General features: G+C 38.8%; 1 protein-coding gene across 4 annotated transcripts in view; it reads left to right on the plus strand.

The window, feature by feature from the left end:
* LOC110384372 (multidrug resistance-associated protein 1) overlaps nucleotides 1-12804 on the plus strand; it is a 35905-nt gene extending 23101 nt beyond the window's left edge. For 2 of the 4 annotated variants that reach the window (XM_021345638.3, XM_021345639.3), the window contains exons 13-25: nucleotides 115-248; nucleotides 353-563; nucleotides 892-1008; nucleotides 1097-1200; nucleotides 1305-1448; nucleotides 1760-1835; nucleotides 7153-7373; nucleotides 8599-8816; nucleotides 8910-9108; nucleotides 9194-9292; nucleotides 9676-10096; nucleotides 10166-10332; nucleotides 10409-12804. In XM_021345638.3, coding sequence (XP_021201313.3) covers nucleotides 115-248; nucleotides 353-563; nucleotides 892-1008; nucleotides 1097-1200; nucleotides 1305-1448; nucleotides 1760-1835; nucleotides 7153-7373; nucleotides 8599-8816; nucleotides 8910-9108; nucleotides 9194-9292; nucleotides 9676-10096; nucleotides 10166-10332; nucleotides 10409-10603 — 2306 coding nt within the window. In that variant the 3' untranslated portion in view covers nucleotides 10604-12804. Of the gene's footprint in view, nucleotides 1-114; nucleotides 249-352; nucleotides 564-891; nucleotides 1009-1096; nucleotides 1201-1304; nucleotides 1449-1759; nucleotides 1836-4059; nucleotides 4284-7152; nucleotides 7374-8598; nucleotides 8817-8909; nucleotides 9109-9193; nucleotides 9293-9675; nucleotides 10097-10165; nucleotides 10333-10408 lie in introns of all 4 variants that reach the window. The other 2 variants (XM_021345636.3, XM_021345637.3) reach the window with 1 other exon arrangement.
* The last annotated feature ends 578 nt before the right edge of the window (nucleotides 12805-13382 follow it).

Consider the following 13382-nt stretch of genomic DNA (forward strand, 5'->3'; position numbering starts at 1 on the left):
CACGCCCACCGTATGTATTCGACCTACCTGTCTTATGGCATCTTCGCCCGTCTTTCCTTACTACATTGTCCCGACCAAACTGAATTTGTTTATTAACATAGAGTGTGTGCTTAGGAATAAACCTGTCGGGCGGACAGAAGCAGCGCGTGTCGCTGGCGCGGGCGGTGTACTGCGACGCGGACAACTACTTCCTGGACGACCCGCTGAGCGCCGTGGACTCGCACGTGGGCAAGCACATCTTCGACAAGGTGAGTGCGATTGCGAGTGCAAGTGCGAGTGCGAGTGCGAGCGAGTGCGAGTGCGAGTGCGAGCGCGAGCGCGAGTAGAGCGAGTAGTGACGAGTGCTGTGCAGGTGCTGGGCCCGGCCGGGCTGCTGAAGCACAAGACGCGCGTGTGGGTCACGCACAACGTGTCGTACCTGATGCACACGGACCTGGTGGTGGTGCTGCGCGACGGAGAGGTCTCCGAGGCCGGCTCCTACCAGCAGCTGCTCGAGAAGAAAGGCGCCTTCGCAGACTTCCTGCTGCACCATCTTAGCGACGCCGAGAGAACCTCCCCTGAAGGTAATAAACTATCTATAACTATTCTTTAAACTTCAAAATGTAAAGAAATTAATAAACTCATGTTCATATTTTATCATCACCTCGCGGTTGTTGGGACTTTCACATGATGTCATTTGTATGACAGCAATATATCTTAACTTACTTCAACTTGCGCGGATCCACTGAATAATGATTTACGGTTTCGTAAAACTGAAAATCCTTGTTTATTTACAGCGTGGAGATGTTGATTATAATTACCTCTACCTTCACGCACGGGAACAGAGAGCCTTTACATACGTCTATACGTCTTGATCACATTCTCTAAATAACACCTTAATCACAATTTCAGAATTGGACAAGATCAAACAGGACCTCGAGAGTAAACTTGGAACTGAGTTCCAGCACAAGTTACAACGAGCTCGCTCTCTTTCTGAAAGTGCCTCCGAATCAGAACAGGCAGCAGCAGGTAAAGAGAAACAAAAATACATACTGAAAATATTCTACCAGCCCCATTAAAATTATTATATAATTGCCCGAAATGTAATTCCCTCAAGGTGACCGCGCCGGCAGCGTGAAAAGAAAGACTCCAGAAGCAACGCCGAATGAATTGAAAGAGAAGAACAAACTCATCGAAGCTGAGAAAACCGAGACTGGAAGTGTAAGTACCACATAGTTTACATAAGTTGTTTAAAGAAAAAAGCTAAGTTTTTCTAGAGAATAACTTGGCCTACATGAATTTATGTGTTTTTTATTTATGCGCAGGTAAAATGGGGAGTATACAAACACTATTTGATGAGCGTCGGAATCCTCTCGTCCGTGATCACGGTACTCATGAATCTCATTCTGCAAGTATTCCAAGTTGGCTCCAACTACTGGCTGACCGAGTGGGCCAATGATGATAAAATGGTACGTTCTTATATTATTATTTTTTATCTTTATTGTCTCTTAAAAAATAAAGTACTCTACATCAAACTTAGAGGATAGGAATCATAGCGGAGACGTCATAAAAAAAATCATCTAAAAAGTTGCATCCCCAAAATGCGAGCGTTAAGGGGACGTGGAACCCATTATTTTTACAACCAATCAAGACCAATCATTGAGAGATGTCTCAAGAAACCCGAACGCCTCGTTAATTCAATTATAACTTATTGTTTTGGTCACGCCGCTTATATAAAATTATTTTTCTTCAAATTCTAATACGATTTGTTTGTCAACAGTTGGTGAACGGAACTGTGGACACGAAACGTCGTGACATGTACCTGGGCGTGTACGGCGGCCTCGGTATCGGACAAGGTAACACAGACTTAAAATATAACTAACGTCTCTTCTTACTATGGTGACAAGACATTTTACACTGTGCCTTAGATCTTATAGTTGTTCAACGCAGTGAGTTGAATGCTCGTATATCATTTCGTTTTTAATTTGAATTTTTAACAAAGTCAAAAATCGCGTTGAGTAACTGTAAGGACTAAGTACATGAAAACAAATACGTCCCATTTATAAGATGACAATACATCGATTAATACATTCCCACTAAAAATAATGGTGTTAGAAAACACAGAAGATATTGATATTGAGATATTGTTTATTCTCTTGACTTAGTATTAAATCGCACCTAAAATTCAAATGCGATAGAGATGAAAAAAATATTGAGTGATATGATACCACTTTTGTTTAAATCTGGTTAATTCTCAAGGAATAAGCATTTTATGTAACTACATAATATTATGATGTTTTATGAAAAAAGAGAGCACCTAATTGTACCCGAAAACTAGTACCAGTAATAAATACATAATTCATCCTGGCAATACTGTAAATTTGTAAATAAAGCTAGGCTTCCTCTGAAAGTTAGCTTTACATCATACATAATATTATGTTATGGTCGGAATCTTTTGAAACATAATTACTATTTAATATGCGCAAGAAGTAAGGTATATATGGTCTCTTTTTATTCGTTACGAATATCAAAAAATATACATTTATATGGGATATGGTAAAAAAATTGAAACTTTTAATAATGAATACATTATTTACTTTATGTTTAAATTATCGTATTTATGTATTTTTTAAGGATATGGATTTATTTTTAATACCAATTACACATTTTACATTTGAAAAAGAAGTTATTGATGCATGATGTATTTATCAACTTTAAAACTAATTTGCATGAAAGTTTTTGCAACAAAGGATTTATTTTAGTAGATGTAACGTACAAGAGTCACTCGTCTAACCATTATTGTCAAATACTAACAATCTTTATTTTAACATAATAACAAAGAGTCTTATATTTAACACATAATCATGTATCTATTTGATGTTCTATATATGTGATACTAACACAATACAATGACTTTTGTATGTTAAATTAGAACTTTTTACTATATTTTTTAGGAAATGCATGCAACGTGTTTCTCCTCCTTTTTAGATATTTGAATATTACAGTTAGTGAAGTACCGTTTAAACGCGAATGTGCATATCGTGACTAATTTACTTTTCGCAGGGTTTTTTTTGTTATTCATGGGAGTGGAATAAAATAAATAACATTTATTGAATGACTTGTACTCTGTTGTAAAAATACTAGGTATATGTATGTTTGTGTGTGTAACTCAACTTTCAAAATAACTAAATAACAACACAACACGCAATTCAATGGTTCAACTGAAAAAATCGGGTTAGGTGGAGCAGGCTTTTTAATAGGATTTCTGAAAGGCTATGGAATAGTCGCCACACAGTTTCAAAATCAGTTAAAAGTAGTTAATCAGTGAGTAGTAATAAACTACTCAGTTTAGTAAGATTGTTAGAACCACAAAAAAATCACGTCTTTACACCTAGGGAATGAAAAATGTTGGTTGTTGTCAATAATTTAAGTCACCAAACGGTGTTGTTTCTTACTAAAAACAGTATATTTTATAAATTACGTATTCTTTTTTTCAATCCGCTGGTGTACGGTGTGAATTTTTGTAATTGAGTGGTTTGACGGCCTAGACAAGAAGCATCTTCCCACATTTGTCGACTCTAACAGCTGGACTTGAAAGCTGATACCACGTTTCTCACTACCAAACAAAGTTTAATTATCTTTATCATTGATTTCTATGAGTAATTTTTCCGTTTGTAATATAGATATTCGTCAATGAAAGCAATTCTATACCAAATCATAGAATCTGTTAAATCGATTTCGGTATGAGTGAAGTTAACTTCATACTGACGTGAATAAAATCAATATGTAATCAATACTAATATAATAGAGAGGAAATATTTGTATCTACCCTATATGCTCTGAAAATACGGAATCGTTTTGAAAACTACGTTCACTGTTAGAAATGTACACTCTTTCCGAGTAACATAGGTCCTACAGGACGCGGGTGAAACCGCGGGAAATCGGCTAGTCCGGGAAAGCGTCGCCTTTTTGGCAATAGTATGTGGCGCATTAGTGTGATTGCGGTGAAGCTTTCAAGCTAGCAGTAGGGCGTGGGTCGACAAGTGTGTGAGACGCGGCAGTGACGTTGCTGTGTGGCAGTGGTGTCGGTGTCGGTGTCGTCGCTGGCGCTGTACCTGGGCACGCTGGCGGCGGCGCGCGCGCTGCACGCGGCGCTGCTGGCCGGCGTGCTGCACGCGCCCTCCATCGGCTTCTTCGACTGCACGCCCGTCGGCCGCGTGCTCAACCGCTTCAGCAAGGACGTCGACGTGCTCGACAATGTCTTGCCCATGACGCTCAGGGGCTGGACCTCCTGCTTCTTTGCGGTATGCCACGCCGAGCCCGGTGTGGAGTGTAACACTGGTGCTACTCCTACATAGGCAAACTGACCGACTGTCGAACATTCTGTACCCGCTAATTCAAATATCGGGATGAACAGCTGACTTCAAATAAAATTTAAACCCTCCGAAATTACACTACTATAGTTCGGCCGTTCAGAGAATGCGTTCCTGACACCTATCAGTTAGTCAGGACTAGTGATGGGCACAACATAACACTGAGTTCGTTACCGTTCCCCCAAAATAAACCGCCGCATTATTTTAAGATTATTTTCGTTTTAAATTGGCGGAATCATTTAAAATTTATATTTTAGTTATTTAAGTGGAAACCAAAAAAAGGTAATATTCATATAATAAAATCGTTTTATTTATTCTTTGTTACAAAGTTACAATCTGTATTTCTATGCAATAAAGTAAGTACATTGAATTGAATGTGCGTACAGAATGTTAATCAGACTCCGATTCGCTTGAGGAGGTGGTGTCTTCATCATCATCTTCGCCTACGTGTATATTACGTGTATATTAGGTATTATCAATAACAGAATCAATCCTGATATCTCGGTCAAAATCTTCCAAAATCAGGTTTTTAGAGCTCTACCTCACTGGGACGCCATGGCGACGTCGCCAGCGGCACAGGTCTGGCTACTTCTGGCATCCAAATGTCGCCAAGTCGAGTGGCCATGGCGTCTCGACAGTCAATTGTTTACGTCGTCGCTCAAGAAATTGCAAGCTGACTGGCGACCACATTGGCGACTGTGTGAGGGAGGTGCGCTTTACCGTGTACATTATAGTGGCTACTGTGGCCACGTCGCCAAGTTGCCACGGTAGCCAGAAGCCACATAGGGAACTGTAGCTCGTGGCCACGCCTCCAATTTGGCGACGTTACCAAACCGTCGCCAAGTGAGTTAGGTTCCATACATTTCAATACTAACTGCTTGGATACGTAGCCGGCGACGTCGCCATTGGCGTCCTAATGAGGCAGGGCACTTAGTTTTAGCGCACGAAACGACAACAAATGACTATTTAGCGTCACAAAATCGCGCGTTCAGTTTGATCATAGTTTTATTTTTATATTTCATAAAAGTTATCCTATAGTCCATTATTTTCAAATTCTTAAAAAGAAAAACAAAACGTATTATTTTATATTATAAGTATAACTGTATAAGAACCATCAACCAGAACAGATTACGATACTTGCCTGTTATTTTTAGCACAGCACTACAAATATAAAGCGCTGACATAACCTTGTAATAGCGCAGTATAGATTTAGAAAAATATTGTTTACCAAGTTATTTGACACTCAATTTGGCACAAAATTACAACATTCATTGATTATTATTGATATAATAATGTTGTTTTAATGCTCAACAATTGTTAAAACGATAAATAACCAGCAAAAATATTTTTATCGTACTGCAACGCCATTACAAAGTTACGTCGTCAGTTCAATCGCGATGTGTCAGAAACGCATTCTCTGAGCGGCCGAACTATAGTGACTGCACAATAGTCAAAATGTCCGAATAAAACGTCGAGGCATCAAATGGCTGATTTTAGATGAAATGTAGTTAACTGGTGTAGATGGTAAATGTCTCGTTGTTACACAAAAAAAGCGTTTTAAAGGCAAATAATAACATAACAAAGTCATAGAATCGAAAGAAAAAAAAACAAAATTGGTACACCAATGAATATATTATACTAGTGGAGTCCACCAAGTGTTGCACTTTATACTGCAATGTGTTACGCAAATCGTGTAATGTAGAATAAACTATATTTATGTAGAAATTATAAAACGTATACGTGTACATTAACATGGGATCAGTTTATTAATAAGATGTAAGGTATTTTTTTGTTTGAGGTTCTTATATAGATTTGCTCTCGTACGTTCCTTGCTAACTTTTGTTTTAACCTAATTACTATGTAGAAATGTTTGCTTAGATAAGCTTGCATGTATTAACCTAGTATAGCAGTAAAGCTTAAAATGAACCTAGCTAGACATGTAATTAATCAATTTACCACGACGCATATTGATTATAGTAAATATCTTTAACCCTAAATTCAAGTATTTGTAAAAAAGGTTATGCACCTTCTTGATAAAATTGAGAAAGGAATGGATCTTTGTCTGGGTTCTTTTGATATTTGACCACAACGCTTTTGTAACGGTGAAACTTCAGAATGCTGCAATCAAATGGTTGTATATTTCCTAGTAATCGTATTCTTGAGGCGCTTCGAGAAACTCGAGGTTTCGTCTGAACCAATTAGATTTTGCCGACAACACCAAGGGATAGTTAAAAGAGCCCCACGCTTCGACAACACTCGATTGAGATATCTCTTTTTTTTTTGACGAATTTGTCCCCCTCTTAACAATATATACTGTTAAGCACTTCAATATTGCGCTATATGCATTATTCATGCAATGCTAAAAATACCTAAAACTGGGCACTTATAAATTCTTTCATTCAAGAGTTCAAAAATGCATTCACATGGCATAAAATTATGAATTTTGCTCAATAAGAATGAAATAGGAAATAGCTCAAACAAATTATAAAACGTGTTGTGGTCACCGAATATTTAAAGAATTACAATAAATAATAATAATGATTGCAGTTTGAGAAGGAAAGTCGTCATGCGTTGTGGTTTTTTCGTTTTTCGCTAATTAGCTCGTTGTTTTATGTTGCGCATAGTGCACTTTCAATATCCACCAACTTAGCGTCGTATAGCCCTTTTACCCGGTAGATTTTGGGTGATTTCCGTCGTAAAAAATGTATTCATTATTATTAGGACTGTCACCAGTTGTCGAGCGTCCATGCGTGGTGTTCACTTAGGTACTAAAATGGTGTCCATGGATGTGTTGTTGCAGCATTAGCATCAATTTTCGCTGACCTTATGCCATTTCTGGCGTGTTGGAGGGCGGCAAGAATTCTCCATGAACTATTGTTGGACCATGTGTTAAAAGCACCGTTGCAATTCTTCGAAGTGACGCCACTTGGCAGGATACTCTCTAGATTTTCTAAAGACATGGATATTTTGGACACATCCCTTCCTTCGCAGATCTCCGACTTGATGTGGTGCACATTTGAGGTAATCACACCAGTCTAAAATTCATTACTTCATAATATTTCATGGCTCATTCAGTTATGTTGGTGGGTATTTTTGTAGTTTTAATATTTGTCGGTGTTTGTGTATAATGATGTGCGCGTTATTTGTGAAAGTGTTAGTGCAACAGAATGTTACCATGTGGGATCGCTAGCGCCGACAGCACCTCGCGTGCAATGCATGGCGGGGGAATCAGGTAGAATCACATGACATCGGTAACTAAATATTTAAACATTATTTTCATCATGGCGTAGTATGTCAATTTTGTTTAATGAAAAGTGAAAATAGTTTAATTTAAATGTGTTCTGTTTAGGTTGGTCAACAGAAAATTGATATAAAAGTAGAATTTAGTTCATTTTATCAGACCAAAATCACCTAGAAAATGTAAATCAAGCTTGTAAACTGATCCCAAATGATATTATTGATAGTGCCTATTGCTTTTATCATTATCTACTTAAATGATTACAAGTAGTTGCTTCCATTGCATAGCATTTTTTTCTTGTATTAACGAATTCAACTGTTTTAAAGACTGAAGCACCTATTTGTAGCCGTATCTCTAAGGCCCCATTTCCACCAAAGCTGATAGAAAAAGAGACGAGAGGATAAATGCTGCAAAGCTGACTGGTTATTTCCACCTTAACGGAGGAGTGATGCTTTAGAAAAATGAGATATACCAAAGCTAACCTAAACAAAAAAGAAATATGGTAAAAAACACATCTATTCTCCGCTTTGTTGGAGACCGGGCCTTAAGGTATCTTGTCAGCACTGTCATTTCAATCAAAAGACATTCAGGTCCGTATTACAGAAGAATACTCGAGCTTTTACTATGTTCCAAATAACTTGGCGAGCCTGACGTCAGCATATTGGCGGTAAACAATTTCGGTTCTTCCGACTTCAACATAGTTAGGATAAGGCTACGCATATGACTGCTTGGGTATTAAACTTCTGTGATACGGACCTTTACTTTGTGGCTGACATATTGTTGTCTGTACGTGTTATATTGGGCCTGGGTCATAGTTATGCTAATCTAAATACCATTTAACTGACATTGGATTTTCTCAGTACACAAATTTGTGCTCATTAAATTAAATTAACTTGTTTAATTTATATTAGCATAATTGAGACTCTTGGTTTACTACATTTCCATGTAACATATAACTTGGGATTGTTGTACATTTTCCCAAAAATAATTGAACGTAAATGTCTGTAGGTACTGGGCACCCTCTTCGTGATAAGTTTCTCGACGCCGATATTCATGGCCGTGATCCTTCCGATTGGGTTTATCTACTACGTGATCCAGCGGTTCTACGTGGCCACGTCGCGACAACTGAAGCGACTGGAGTCTGTGTCGCGATCGCCTATCTACTCGCACTTCGGCGAGAGTATAACTGGCTCTAGTACGATACGTGCTTACGGCGTCTCGGAAAGGTAAACTTTATTTATGTCTATTTAATTCGTCTCACAGATCGCATGTTAAATATTATTCGTATTTCTTTATCGACCATGTTGTTAAATCATCAGGTTTATCGAAGAATCAGAGCGTGGAGTTGATCACAACCAGTCTTGCTATTACCCAAGCTGCATCGCTAACAGATGGCTGGCGATCAGGCTGGAAATGATCGGAAACCTGATCATTTTCTTCTCGGCAATGTTTGCAGTCCTCAACAGGGACACCATTAGCGCCGGTCTTGTAGGACTCTCCGTCAGCTACGCCTTACAGGTATGTAACGTAACACGATGATCAGAACGCAATAACGTAACAAGAAATACGATTCATATTGTTAATCACGATGTTTGGTTTTCAGATTACACAAACTTTGAACTGGTTGGTACGCATGACATCAGAAGTAGAAACAAACATTGTAGCAGTCGAGAGAATTAAAGAATACGCAGAGACAGAACAGGCAAGTCAACATAAAGCATTCATGACAAAATAGTTAAATCTGAATTCTTTAAATTATTATTATCTAAGCCTAACTTTTTTGCTCAAATCAGACCTTGACAAATGTTTTACGTGCCTGATGCATTAACTTAAATAAATATTCATTTTAAGTACTATATATCGTCATCACCATCATGTCAGCCATAGGACTGTCCACTGCTGAACATAGGCCTCCCCTTAGATCTCCACAGATACCGTCTTCTGGCGACCTTTATAAGGTCGTCAGGGCTGCTCTCGCTAGTCTAATATATATCATTCCGTTTTAATTAAAATAGTTTGAATTTTAGTATCCTTTCAACTATGGGTATGTGTGTGAGTGTTACATAATGAATGGGTGTGTGTCAGGAGGCGCCGTGGGCGATAGGCGCGGGCCCGCCGGCCACGTGGCCGGAGACGGGCGCGCTGCAGCTGGAGCGGCTGACGCTGGCGTACCGCGCCGGCGCCGAGCCCGCGCTGCGGGACGTCACGTGCGCCGTGGCGCCGCGCGACAAGCTCGGCATCGTCGGCCGCACCGGCGCCGGCAAGTCCACGCTCACGCTCGGCCTGTTCCGCATCGTCGAGGCCGTCGGCGGCCGCATCCTCATCGACGGCCTGGACATCGCCACCATGGGCCTGCACCAGCTGCGCTCGCGCATCACCATCATCCCGCAGGACCCGGTGCTCTTCTCCGGCACGCTGCGCATGAACCTGGACCCCTTCGAGACCTTCTCGGACGAGGACATCTGGCGGGCGCTCGAGTACGCGCACCTCAAGCCGTTCGTGCAAGGTGAGTGTCGCCCGCGTCGCTGCAGTCGAGCGGCAGCAGAGCGGCGCTGACGCTGATGTGCTTGTGCAGGGCTGCCGGCCGGGCTGCGCCACGAGGTGGCGGAGGGCGGCGAGAACCTGTCGGTGGGACAGCGGCAGCTCGTGTGCCTGGCTCGCGCGCTGCTGCGCAAGACGCCGCTGCTCGTGCTGGACGAGGCCACCGCCGCCGTCGACCTCGAGACTGACGAGCTCATCCAGGTGAGTCGAGTGTGTACCCACTGTACACGCGTGTACATGCATACACAACACTATCGCGTCTCTTGTCGCATTGCAGAAGACCATCCGGTCGGAGTTCGCGTCGTGCACGGTGCTGACCATCGCGCACCGGCTCAACACCATCATGGACTCCACGAAGGTCATGGTGCTGGACAAGGGCCAACTTGTCGAGTACGCGCCGCCCGACCAGCTTCTTCAGGACAAGAACTCCGTATTCTACAGTATGGCCAAGGACGCCGGACTGGTTAATTAAATATTTTTATCATATTCACTATCTCATCCATTCCACATAGTGAATTTATTGTATTGAGCTCATCTTAGTGTGATAGACGATATCAATACAGGCACGCTAAGCTCGTAGTAGTTGGCCTTACTAATGCATAAAAAAAATGCTAATGAAAAAATTGTACATACCTACGTTGTTAGTAAACGACGTGTCTGCATTGTCGGTACATGGTATCGAGTGGTTGTTGTCTATTACTTAACTGTATTTGCGCTCTACACAAATAAAAAACTCTTGCTGCCACTAAGTTATTTGACAATAGTCATAATGATAAATAGAAAGTTAATCTATTTTACCTCCCCATGTTAAGTTTTAGTGTGTAGGAAACTAAGAAAACTGAAGCATTTACAACTCATCACAGTTACAAATAAATGGATAATAGTGACTTAATGTCAAAATAGTACTTAAGTATAATGACAGGGTGAGATTTTTTATGAGTTTCTGCTATAGGTAATATAATTATGATATATCATTAAGGTAAGCTCAAATCATGCCACGAGAAAAGACATAAGGATGATTTCAATTTGAGAAGAAAACTTGCGTCTTTAATAAATGTAAAATGAACATCTAAGAAAAAAATAACATTAAATGTCTGTGAGATGTGGTGCAGTAAGAGATGCCTTTCGCTTACCATCTTTTTGACAGATCAGTTAGCGGAAGCCTTCTCGTCAGATCAGATCTACATCAGAATTGTGCGAACTCCTAATTAACTTCAAATCTTTTTTATTTAACTTACGTCACATGCTCTTATAAATGTCAAAAACCAATAATAGAACAAGTGTAGGTTGCTTGTACCCGTAGTTTCTCCGGCACAAGTACCTAAGCGTGCTTAAGGCCAAAAAGCAATTTCTTCCATTGGAATAAACTATATTTCGCAATGTGTTCACGTACTTACAAAATGACTTATGTTTCATTGTTTCTAGGTTAATCATATCAATTCATGTAAGAGATTAATAATAATAATCTGATCATAAGCACATTATATAAGTTTTATTAAGCATTTGCTACAAATTAAACTCATCCCTGCCAAGTACCTTCTTTTAAGTATCTCCTTTTCTTTTAATATATATGTACATTGTTACACATTTTTTATGTCCTAAACGGCATATGCATATATGCTGTATAGTTTATAAAATTAAACTAGAATTATTTAAATACTCCTGATTATTGTATAATGTTTGTGAATTATTATTTTGTTAACTTAATTCTGATACTTAATTTACATTAAAATTTACTTAATTGTCAAGCTATTTAATGGTTTTGCATGTTCAATATATTGTTTGAGTTATTATTATTTTACCTTTAGCTCAATGAGTTACCACGGACCAGCTGCCTGATCAATGTTAACAATGTTTGTATTCCTTTATTTATGTAGATATGTATGAATAAACTAGTTTTGTTTAAGTATGATTTTATATGCTATGACTCACGCAACGGTCCATCATTTGTATTGTCAGTGCTTGGTTTCATTGTGCTGAAAAAATATGTAAAAACTTTATACTAGTACTTACATAAAAACTTACATAACCATAGAAGGGTGCTGCCAAACGAAGTGTTGCCGGCAAATATAATGGCCACTGATAACCTCAGTTTAAGTGTTGAAATAATATTATCTGTAAAAAACTATGTTTAAGGAAAACATACTTTAAATTAAAGCTGCCGTGTTTACTAAAAATACCACATGCGATTTTTTGTCATGTGTGATGATAATAAGGTTTATACATAAAGAGTAAATAAATTTTGTTTTAAAAATATTTTTATGGCTCATTCAATTTCCAAGTTGAATTAAAAAGGAAAAAACACAAACTTAAAAATACTTGTGCTTCTTTTGGTCAACCTTACTTCGTAACGTCTGTTGAATTAATTACGGTGACAACACCGTCATAATTCACCAACTTGCATTTAAATTGGAGGCAGTTGGGTTAAATTCGACCGCGAATTTTGACTATTCCATTTTTGTAATGTCAATAAGGTCTACAATAACTGTACATCTGTGAATAAAGTACCTATGTACATAATATGTACAATTTGTAAAAAGTTGCCCAGTTTCAAGCAAGGCAGGTTTTAGGATATAAGTAGATTAGTCTTCACTTTTGTGCCTATTGAATAATTAAAGATTATTTGTTTCAATGTGTATTAAATTAAAGAAATTTTACCAGGATAGACATAAACGTTTTTTTTTTCATCCCTATCAAAGGTGATCCATAAATCAGAAAAAGAGTTGGCCAGTATAAAGTAAGCCTATGGCTGCGTTATAGATGTGGGTCACAATTCAGCAAAGGGTGTGCAAAGAGCTCGGGACATAGCGAAGAAAAATTTAAGTTCTTTAAATTGGCCAGTTTGTAATAAATTCTTTAATGAACGCAAATACGGATCGCGAAGCGAATTCAAATATGGGTGCTGCACCGCGACAATTGTAGAACAAACTCAAATAATATCAAAGAAATTGCATATTTTATAGTCGATAGCGCCATAAAATTGAGATTAATTCGTATCGACCCTTGAGTGTATTTTTAATTATTTTTCTGTATGATGGCTAGATGGCGCTGATCTTGGTACTGCAAGGAACGAAGCGTCATTATCTATCCTACTAATATTATAAACGCGAAAGTTTGTATGTATGGATGTTTGTTACTCTTTCACGCAAAAACTACTGAATGGATTTTAATGAAACTTTACAATAATATAGCTTATACATCAGAATAACACATAGGCTACAATTTGTAAACATATTGTTCGAAATACTAAA

Source organism: Helicoverpa armigera, chromosome 13 (assembly GCF_030705265.1).
Source record: "Helicoverpa armigera isolate CAAS_96S chromosome 13, ASM3070526v1, whole genome shotgun sequence".
Taxonomy (NCBI): domain Eukaryota; kingdom Metazoa; phylum Arthropoda; class Insecta; order Lepidoptera; family Noctuidae; genus Helicoverpa; species Helicoverpa armigera.